The 11,603-nt window shown below is 47.4% G+C and overlaps 1 protein-coding gene across 1 annotated transcript; it reads left to right on the forward strand.

The window, feature by feature from the left end:
* Window positions 1-673: 673 nt before the first annotated feature.
* Window positions 674-1,696, forward strand: LOC134498635 (olfactory receptor 52E4-like). Its single transcript, XM_063304792.1, has one exon. The coding sequence runs from the start codon at window positions 683-685 to the stop codon at window positions 1,694-1,696; it is 1,014 nt and encodes a 337-aa protein (XP_063160862.1). The 5' UTR covers window positions 674-682.
* The last annotated feature ends 9,907 nt before the right edge of the window (window positions 1,697-11,603 follow it).

The following is an 11,603-nucleotide window of genomic DNA, read 5'->3' on the forward strand; positions in this document are numbered from 1 at the left end:
CTCTTGACCATGCCTAGGATGTCTTTGATGAGGAAAGGACTACTGTGCAGGAGGCAGTCACAACTGAGACCGTCTTCAGTGCTGGTGTTGGGTTGTCCTGGAATATCAGCATAAGGAGCAGCTACACTGACGTCCTTCTTGCAGGCTTCCCATTGAGGAGTGTGGCCACTGGCTGCTGGACAATGGGGATGGTCAAGCACCATACAGCTGGGCAAGGTCAAGGATGCAAGGATGACACTGATTTCAGGAAGGTCTCTTTAATAATCATCTGGGGTGAATAGAGATTCTTGGAAAGTGTTACAGAAATTTCCATTTCTGTTTTGAGACACTTTTCCCCAGGTTTCTCACATCTGGCTGTTGCTTTTCTGAGATAAGCTGCCAGTGGACTCACCACTTTACCTCTTCTGTTCCTCCTACCACTCCCCTCAATCCCTCTCAGATTATTCTTATGTGCAGATGAGGCTCTTTTTTCCTGGAAAAATTGCCTTCATGTAGGAAACACATGAGATTTGAGGCTTCATGAACAGTTTCCATTGGCCGATGCAGCCTTCAGCACCCACCTGCCAACTAGGAATGGGCATAGGCAGAAGGTGAAGCAGCTCCTCAATTGGCTGGATTTTGGCTGACCACCTCCTATTGTCATTTCAGCACTGCCAGCAGTCAAGGGAACCTCTTGCCCATCATGACCTGGCCCAACCACACAGACGTGGACATCCCTTCATCCTTCTTCTTGGTGGGGATCCCAGGACTGGAGTCTGCTTACTTCTTGCTGGCTGTTCCCTTCTGTGTGGCCTACATACTAGCCCTTGCAGGGAATGGGATCATATTCCTGGCCATCCAAACTGAGGGCAGTCTCCATCAGCCCATGTATATACTCCTAGCCATGCTGTCCATAGTGGACATGGGCCTGTCCAGCTCCACCATCCCCAAGGTGCTAGCCATCTTCTGGCTAGGTGCCCATGACATTGCCTTCCATGCTTGCTTGACCCAGATGTTCTTCATCCATGCCTTCACTGCCCTGGAATCTGGTCTTCTACTTGTCATGGCCTTTGATCGCTATGTGGCTGTGTGTGACCCACTGCGATACACAGCTATCCTCACAGGCTTCACCATTGCCAAACTGAGCTTGGCCATCATTACTCGGGCACTGGGTCTCCTTGTCCCATTAGTTCTACTAGTGATGCACCTCCACTTTTGCCGAACATGGGTAATTGTCCACTCATATTGTGAGCATATGGCTGTGGTCAAGTTGGCCTGTGGGGACATCAAACTCAACAGTGCCTATGGCTTGGTGGTAGTTGCCACAGTGATTGGGTTTGACATAGTGTTTATTGCCTTGTCCTATTTCCTCATTCTTGGGACAGTCTTCCAGCTCCCATCAAGGGATGCTCGTTGGAAGACACTTGGGACTTGCAGTTCCCACATTTGTGTAATCCTGTTGTTTTATACCCCAGCTGTCTTCTCCTTCCTCACCCACCGCTTTGGCCATGGAGTGGCCCCATATATCCATGTTCTCCTAGCCAACCTCTACCTCATAGTTCCCCCAGCACTGAATCCCATTGTGTATGGCTGGAGGACAAAGCCCATCAGACAAAAAGTCCTCAGGATCTTTCAGCTTCGCAAGACACAAGGGAAGAGCGGAAGAAATCACTTTTTATGGAATGTGACCCCCTGGAGGTGCCTAGCATTCTTATAACCCGTGTGACAGGAGTGTGCTCTTTCACTGCCTTTTCTTTTCTTTTCTTTTTTTCAGCATAAATGTTCCTCATCTCAGTTTAATACAATTGTCAGAAAGCAGTTGGGGTTGCACAAAAGCCAAGGTGGTAAATGGATTAGGGATTTAGGTGTGCAGCAAGAGAAAGGTCTCTTTAGCACCTGATGTCCATCACATCTCAGAAGCTTGCAGGTGATAACACTAGCAGTCAGTGTAATGTAGGGGGCTAAGCAAGAACTCCTAATTCAAACGTTGGTCTCTGGAATAAACGCGGGTTTGTGTGCCTTTGGAGGGTTCTCCTCCCTCTAAGTATGTTATCAGCACAGCTGCAGCATCAGAACAGCAACAGCACTGACCTGCCTTCAGTCATGGTGTGAGAGGTGCATCTAACTAATACTTACAACACATTTGAATTACTGTTGTTGCTCTTGCTGAGGTTGTTAATATTATTATAAAGAACAGAAGGCAATACTTGTGGTGGTGGAAACGAGGATGGAATGCCAGGACAGAAAGGTAGGGAGAGGTTTAGTGAACAAGCTTTAGCTATGCTTCCATTTCTTTTTCTTGCCTTCTGCCTTTAAGTTCTTTAGCTTGTTTTGCACTTTGCGTAGCACCGTTTACCCTGATTGGGAATAGAGTGATGATGATGATGATGATGGGCATATTAAGAGAGAGTTTCCTATTGTCAAAATGGTCCAGAAAAGGACAAAATGTGGATCTCAAATTGCTTATTTCTTCCAGTCTTTCAAATTTGCACATCAGCTTGATTTATTGATAGTAAATATAAAGCCCAATTGTGGTTTTTTTGGGTTTGTCAGATGGAATGGCAACTTCTAATAACTTTGGTGTCTCTGAAGCTGAAAATGCCGCTGTTCCAAATTCAGACATCAACAGGCTCTGTGGGATGTGCTGACAATGAGCAACTTCAGACAAATGGTACTTACCCTTTAACACGGGAAATGATAAAAACTCATCATTATCATCCACTGGTTGATCTAAAGTAAAACTCTCAGCATCCATTCAAATTTTCCGTATAACATATTTTGTTTGCATCACATTTAAGGTCTGGATTACCTGATAGCTTCAATCTAGTTTGAAACAAAAGGATCAAAATAAATTAATTTTTGCATCATGCCTGGACACTCGGTTCGTGCTAATTCAAGAATCTCTTTGATCATGATATCCTTCTGAACCGGCTTTGGGAGCTGGGGGTGGGTGGTGCAGTTCACAGACTAGATTCTCCCTTTTTCATAGCCAAGGGGTTGCTGCATGTATAATTTGTGGTCTAAATCACCATAGAGAAATGCAGTTTGAATGTCATAGTGGTGAACTGACATTCCTTTGAGTGCAATCCAGCTACAATCCAATTAAGCCGCATGTGTCGGGACCCAACTGGCATGCCGCTTCTCTTGGAGGCATGCAACCCCGTCCAGAGCCAAAGGTGGAGCATCCCCAGGCCCAGGGGCCATAAATCCCAATCCCCCTGGTCTTGCTAGGCTTGAGTCAGAGCCTGTTCTCCCCCCCGCCCAATCCCCAAAGTCCCCACACCCTGGGAAAGAACCCACAGACCGGGCAGAAACATACAACTGAGCATCATCAGTGTGCCGATGGCCCTCAGCCCTGTGCCGACATCCAGCAGGTTCATGCAGATGGTACATAGGAGAGGGGAGAAAGCTGAATCCTGTGGTCCCCACATTGCAGGGGCCTAGGACTAGCAACAGCAACTGGACCCCCTGCCAATCCTGACTGGCATTGGCCTCAGAGGAAGGAAGAGCCATCACAGAATGGTCCCACCCTCTCCCAATCTTCTGAGCCTGTCCAGAAGGATACCATGTTTGATGGCAATCACATCCCATGCCTGCCAGAGCTCAGCTATAAGCACAATCAATGCCACCTTCGCACTATTACCTGACCTGGAACTGTCTGAAAAGAGTCTAGATCACCTGCTTCTTCCAGGGACCTTTGGATATGCAAGCCTATCAACCTCTCCACAACTTTCCCCAAAAAGGGAAGCTCGGAGGCCTGATGAAAACTGTCCAGTTCCATTGGATCCAGCAATGACTTCTCAAGGAGGGGGCATAGCATCACTTCTTCCAAAGCAGGCGGAACTGTTCCTCCCTCAGAGTGTAAGAATCTGACCCTTCTAGTCCCAATGATGATCCGACTCATGCACAGATGGATTACGCAGGTTTCAGATTCATTGAGGACGTGTACAGATCAAGAGAAAAAGCCGCGATGGAAGATTCCCACCTAAACTAAAAAATTGACTTTGTCCAATTAGTCCAAACAGCACACTTTCACACTCCTTGATGTTTTCCCCCTCCCCACTGGTTCTTGACACGCATTGACTCATCATGGCAGATGAACACGGTCAAACGATTCATCGGTCTTTTGATCGTGGATTCTGACATAATGCCTCTCCTGAAAAAAAAAATTTTTCTAACAAGGTTAATAATACATTAAGGAACAAAGTTGATATTAGTTAAATAGAGCTAATAGGAAGTTAACTTTTTGGTTTGTCAGGCTATTTAGCATAGCATTTCTTTAAAAGCTCTGGAGCCCAAACGTGTTTGCTGTCCACCCATTCATGGTCAGGAAAATGCTTCCAGTTGATTAAGTACTGCAGTTTGCCTCTAACTTTTTGAGCATCCAGAATTTCTTTTACTTCAAAATGTCATTCTCCTTCAGTCATAGTGGTCACGGGGGAAGGCTGTTCTGGATGCCAGCAAGAAACCTCTCGCACTCATTTCAAAAAGCTGCAATGGAAAACAGGATGTATTCGTTTCAAGTTTTTGGGAAGTTTCAGTTGCACTGTAACAGGATTTATGATTTTTTCAATTTCAGATGGCCCCACAAACTTTGGACCGAATTTCTTAGATAGTTGGAGTGTCTTAGGAATTTCATTGACAGATAAACCTTCTCTTCCACTTTGAATTCCCATTCTAGGGATCTTTTTTGGTCAGTGTATTTTTGTAACTTTGCTGAGCATTTGCCAAGGCTTTTTGAATCATTGGCCAGTTTGCCTGCAACTGCTCCATCCATTCACTGGCTGAACGGGATTCTGATGGCCCTGCTGGCAATTCTGGGATTGGTACGAATTCTTGTCCGTACACCACTTGAAATGGAGACAGACCACTGCTCTGGTGAACAGAATTATTATATGCGACTTCAGCAAAAGATAGCAGGTCTACACAGTTGTCTTGTTGGTAATTTATGTAGCATCTTAAAAACTATTCTAGGGTGGCATTCAATCGGTCAGTCCCCCCATCCATTTGGGGATGATTCTATGATGGCAGGGCTTGGGAGGCTCCAATTAATTTTAAAAAAGGTCTCCAGAACCTAGAAGTATACTGAACCCCACAATTGCTAATTACCCTATGGGGTACCCCATGCAATTTATAGATATGCTGCATGAACAGTTTGGCCAGTTGGCTGGCAGTGGGCATTGGGATAAAATGGGCTTGCTTTGAAAAGAGATTGGTTACCACCCAGATTATGGTTTTCTTTTTGCTCTCTGGTAACTCTCCTATAAAGCAATTTCTTTCCAGGGTTGGGTTGGGTTGGTTACCAGCTGTAACAACCCCTGGGGTTTTCCTCCTTTTTTCTTTGACTTGGTGTCATGCTCCCTGATCAAATGTTCCCAGAACATCTTATCGTACTCACATCCATTTTGGTGCACTGCGTGTCAACCTGCGAGTCAACCAGCAGGAAGGCAGAGCATGCTTGGAGTGTAAATCATTTTATTTGAACTATCTTCCAGCAGCAAGGTCATCCACAGAGAACCTTTACAGAAACCTGCTGGCACAAGAAGGAGGGGTGCATACCTAAGGGGGCAGTTGGGGGGGAATTTAGTTTTACTGGTCTTTTGAATTGTAGAAATGCATGGGAATTTTCATTTGCAACTTTTCCTCTGTACTGAATGCTTCGCACCATTAAAATAGATTTCTAAGCAAAAGCTTATGAGTCACAATTCAATGGGAAGTCAAGTGTTCCAGTCATCACACTTGGCACAAACTGGGCAACTAGCCACATACTCCTTAACATCTTGTCTTAGGCTAGGCCACCAGAACTGCCTGCACAGTGAGTGCAAAGTCTTTACCAATCCGAAATGGCCAGCTGATTTCGGTCATGGCTACGTTCTAAAACTTCCCTTTGTAAAGTCTCTGGAACATATTTTTTTTCTTCTGCCCACCACAACCCATCACTCTCCTTTAGGGACTTTTTATTTTCTTGAAGCCAGCTGTCTTTAGATAGCTCCTTGCTCAGCGCTTCCTTTAAATCATCAGGAGCTTTCACTTTCACCTCTTTTTTCTGGCTTTGGGTAACCACCACCAGTCCTAGTTGTTGCTTAGGAGACACTGTATCAACCACCTCATTTCTTTGGCTATTATGTTGTGGTAACCTGGATAGTGTGTCTGCCAGAAAATCCCCCCCCCCCGGCAAATACTTCAGTTGTCAGGTACCTCCTGACACTCTGCTGTCCAGTTCAATACTGCCCCTGGGCTTTTAGCTTTCTTTGACTCTCCCTTCCCCTTGGTTTTCAGGAGATTGGTTAGGGGGAGGGCAATTTGGGCAAAATGGAGAATGAACTGGTGACAGAAATTTGTGAACCCCAGGAAGCTCTGTAACCGCTTCTGTGTTCTGGGAGGCTCCCACATCAGCACATCTTGCACTTTTGCCGGATCCATCTCAATGCCTCGGCTTGATACTCTATTTGATATAGCCCATATAGTCCAATTGTTCCTTATGAAATTCACACTTCGACAGCTTAGTATACAATTTAGCATCTCTGAGCTTTTTTAACACCTTGCGCACCAGACACACATGCTCTTTCTCATTCTCTGAGTAGGTCAAAATATCATCTAAATAGACTAAGCATCGTTTGTATAAATTTTTGTGTAGAATTTCATTAATCAATTGCATGAACATGCCAGGACCATCTTTTAACCCAAAAGGTAAACGCAGGTACTCATAACTCCCAAGAGGGCAGTTGAACACTGTTTTCCACTCATCTCCCTCATGAATGCGAACCCGGAAGTAAGCTTCCCTCAGGTCCAAATTTGTAAAAGTCTTTCCCTTCGACTGATGGGACAGCATGTCCTTCATTAGGGGAAGAGGGTACTGATTCAATGTGCATATAGTGTTCAACCCTCTGTAGTCAGTGCACAATCTCAATGACCCATCCTTCTTTGTCCTCAATAGCACCGGGGCCACCATCAGGGAGTTGGTGGGGTGGATGAAACCCCTTGCCAAATTTTTGTCTATAAACTCCCGTAACACCTCTTGCTCTTTTAATGACATGGAATGCATTTTGGGCTTTGGAAACTTTGCCCTGGTTCAATTTCAGTTGCAAAGTTTGTTTTATGATGAGGTGGCAATTGATCACACTCTGCTTCCCCAAACACCTCTCTTAAGTCCTGATAGGGTGCGGGGATCAAGTCCTCATCAGGGGCAGTGGGACAGAGAGGGCTGCCAAAGGTTTGGTCTCTTCCTTCTCCCCTTCTCCCTGGTTTCCAGTATACAGTCCATCCTTAAATTGTATTCGCCCTGTCACCCAGTCCACATGAAGGTTATTAGCCCTCAGCCAAGGCACCCCCAAAATCAGCGAATGATTGGCTATGGCGGCCACTATAAATTGCAATGTTTCTCTGTGGGTGCTGATTTTCAGTCTTACCTCTTCAGTGCAGAACATCGCTGGACCCCCTGTGGCTTCTGACCCATCCAATTGGGTAAAAACAATAGGTTCTTTTAGTCTCTGCACTGTCCCAACCCATTCACTATCTCTGGGTGAATCAAACATTTGGCACACCCTGAGTCTATGAGAGCAATCAAATCAGCTTTTTTCTCCCTACCCAAAGTTTGCAACTGCACCCAACCATCACCATGCAGTCATTTCCCCTCACCACCGAGCCCTTGCACCCTTTTCGCTCAGCCTGCCTGTTGGCACCCTTCAAGGCAGGCCTTGCCTGTTTCCCTCCAGAGGCTGGGGTTCCTCTGAGGACTATGTCTCCAAGATGTCAGAGTCGACAGCCAGCTGCACTCCTTCACTAGCCATCACTGCTTTAGCTTTGGTGGTAGGAGACTTGGCAGGTTTTGGCTTTGGTTTTGGCGAAGGCTCAGTGGAGTTGCACGTGCATTCAGTAGCTCAATGCCCTCCCCGGCCACAACTGAAACACAGACCTTCCCTCAGGCAACGATCCTTCTCTTCATCCCAGGATCTCCGCACGGGTGGCTTGGATCCGGCGCTCCCTTGTGAGGTTGGCTTTTGGGGTCCAGGAAGCAGGCCTTCTCTGCAGTGGCTCCCACCCTTTGGAACATTCTGCCCCCAGAGGTGAGGCAACCTCCATCGCTCCTGACCTTCCGGAAGGACCTGAAGACTTGGCTCTGCCACCTCGCAGTTACTCCTGGGGATGGCTGGTGCCTTAGAGTGCTCCTCACACACATGGACTGAGTTACATTTCTTTGCCACTTGGAATTTATCCTACTTTTATATTTATATTTGATAATCGTATTTTTTATGTATTTGTATTTATATTTGATTGTTATTGTTTTAATTGATTGTTTTTATTGTAAACGGCCCAGAGTCCCTCTTGTGGGAGGGAGATGGGCGGTGGCAAAACTTGAAAAATAAATAAATAAATAAATCTTGTGGTCATCTTTCACGCTGCCTGTGGATTTCATCGATTGGGTGGTTTACAGTTGTGGAAGATTAGATGGGCACTTCCCAGTACGTTTTTGCAAAACGGTATGGAGATTGTTTGCCATTGCCTTATTTTGGGGTTTGGTAAAGAAATGATTCCCAAGGCAGCCTAAAGGTGCAGACATTCTGGATGGTACCTCCCCCAAGTGATATTAGGGCCAGCCCATCGGACAGGATTGGCTGACTTTACTATCTATTGTCTATAGATCTGTCTATCACCAATCATATCTATATCTATATCATCTATATTTATATCTATATCTATCTATATCTATCTATCTATCTATCTATCTATCTACCTATCTATCTAATCAACTATCACATCTACCCACCTCCCCTTCTTTCTTTCCTCCCCCTCCTGGAGAAAGGGACAAACCACTGCAAAGAGAACATTGCCGCGGTCCCCAGTGCTGTCATCTGCTGGGTTTTGGCCCTTCCACGGGTACCTATAGATTGGGGAGAGCAGATTGGGGCGATCTAGCAGAGACTCTGCCCACTGAGCAGAGGGACCAGTCTGTATTTCCTCCTTCTCTGCTGCCGCTAATTCTTGGCTTAGTCTTTGCCATTTCTTTTTTGCATTTTGCACAATGTACCTTGCCCTGAAAAGGGACAGTGTGATGGATTTGTTTTCATGCATGCATGTACGTAAATTCCATTGATTCTATCCTACAAAGCTGCTAATCTCTCAATATCAACCTGCACGTTTCTCACCTCACAATGCCCAGCCATTGATTCACATCCACCCTGCCTTTTCCCCTGTGGTCTCTGGCGTGGCAGCCGTGATCCTCCTCTCCTTGGGGAAAGACTCGAGGCCTTGGGGATGCGAGTGCAAGATGGCCCTGCACAATCCTCTGTGCAATTCAGCACCCCTGAGGTGCCCCGCAGAGAACCCCAGGGGGCTCCAGGCCATAAAGGCTGCTCCTCGCGCAGCCAGGCGGCGCAGAACAAGGGGTCCGTGGCCTGGGATGCGGCTCCCGGCAGGCCCTCCCCTCTGCAGACAGGCCTTCCGTTTCCAAGGCTGAGCCCACCTTGCAGGGACTCTTTCCAGGTGAGCAGGCAGGGAAAGGGCTGAGAGGCCGGGGGGTCTGAGCAAGGGCAGGGGCAGCTGCTGGGCGATGGGAACAGAGGTTGCTGCTGGTCACTCGGTTCCATCCTGAGCTCCCAGAGTAAAGAAAGGTATAGAAGGAGCAGTAATTTAACTACATCTGTGCTGTGGGAGCCAGCCTGGTGCAACGGGTGAAGGCACCGGCCGAGAGGCCAGCAGGCTGTGCGTTTCCCACCTTAGGCACGTCCGTGACTTCGGAAGCAGGCCGAGGGCAGAGGCAGGTGCCGAGTGATGGGAATGCTGGCCTTGGGTTCTTCTGCTTATGTCCACCTGGCACCTGGTCCTGCTCTACTGCCAGTCTGAAATGGACAGGGATGGTTTAAACTGTACCAGAAGGGGGAGAAGATGGACCACAGATTCAGGCTGAGGAATGGGGCTGCACATGAGAATGGAGTGGGTGGGAAATGATGCTCAGGAATCCTCAAGCCATGATGGCATGGAGACCAGTAAATGGTGGGATGCCTGACCTCCAGGGTCAGTACCTGAATGCACTGAGTATGGTTAGCAAGCAGGAAGCATTAGAAATCCTGATTTGGGGAAGTAAATATGACCGTTTTTGTCTCCAAGAATCCTGGTGGGATGAGAGTCCTGAGTGGAACACATGACTCAATGGATATTCAAAAGAAATCAACCCAAGGAAAGTGGAAGGTGAATGGCTTATTGGGGCCATAAAGAAAGTCATGCCCTTAAATCTGGAAGTCCTCCTGTAGAAAGCATCTGGGTCAGAGGAAAAAGGGGAAGAAGCCAGAGAGATGCCCTTGTGGAACTCTGCTAGAGGCCCCCACCCAGGCAGAGGATTTGGGCCACAACTTTCTAAATCAACTCAGCAACTTTTCAGGAGGGCAAGCTATGCTAATGGGAAACTTTCCCAGGATCTGCCGGGAAAGTAGCTCTGGAACAAGTTAGTGGGGAAAAATCCAACAGATTTTTCATCTCTCTTGCTGACAATTTCATGTTCCAGAAGATGGAAGAAACAAGGGGTCAGCCATCCCATGAGTAATCCTGAGCAGGAGAGAGGAAGCGATCAGTAGATGGACGGTGTCAGGCACCTGGGGCAAAACTGACCACCACGTCATGCTGGCATTAAGATAATTAGGGTGGGGGGGAATTGGAGAAGTCGGTAGGCTATTTTGGATTTCAAGAGGGCAGGTGTTACTGAACTCCGGTGGGAGGGGTAAAGAATAAATGGCCTGGAATCCTGAAGGATAAGCGAGCTCAAGAGGGGTCAGAAATCCTGAAAGCCCAGACACATCTGGTCCTATGGAAGGGGAAAGGTGAGAAGTTTAAAGGGGTCCGTATGGACAAAGAACCCAGCCGACAGAGGTCTTGAGAAGCAAAATATGGGATGTCTGAGAAAGGAAGATGCTATGCAGGCTAAAGGAAAGAATGAGGACAGGCTGCTGAGGAACTTGAAGGATCAGAGTGGAGCTCAGAGGCTCGCTCAATCCTACCTGGAGTGAAGGGGAGACACAAGAGCGGTCTTCCAGCACGTGAAAGGATGTCCCGGGGAAGAGGGGTTAGATCTCTATTCTGTGCAGCCCAAGCTTAGGAGAAGAACCAACAGGTGCAGCTGCATAGAGGGAGATCCAGACGTGAACTGAGGGGGAATTTCCTGATCGTGAGAGCTATGGAGCAACAGGACCGCCTGCCTCCTGGAGTCGTGAAGGCTCCATCACTGGAGGCTTTTAAACAAAGGTTGGGCAGCCATTTGTCTGGGACAGAGGAGGTTTCTTGCCCTGGGCAGGGGTTGGACCGGACCTCCAAGCCCCCTTTCAGCCTCTGGATTCCATGGTTCTATGTCTGCAATGCAGAATAAGGAGGGTCCCTTTCAGTGATCCTTCGAGTCTGCCACGATGCAAGCGCCTTCCCTCCTGTTCCTCCAGAGAAGTTCTCTGTCTCCTTCCCTTCCATGATTCTTATTTTCCATCGCTTCCAGGGTCCTCTTCACACTGGGCTGGTTGCTCCTTGTTTGCACACCTCCTACTCAACTTTAGACTCTGTGTCTAAAGTCCAGTGCTGGGCCAGGCTGGCCCACCCGTCTTATTGCCAAGGATAAAGGGGCTTTCCCTCCACCAGGATCTGGG

This window comes from Candoia aspera, chromosome 5 (assembly GCF_035149785.1).
Source record: "Candoia aspera isolate rCanAsp1 chromosome 5, rCanAsp1.hap2, whole genome shotgun sequence".
Taxonomy (NCBI): domain Eukaryota; kingdom Metazoa; phylum Chordata; class Lepidosauria; order Squamata; family Boidae; genus Candoia; species Candoia aspera.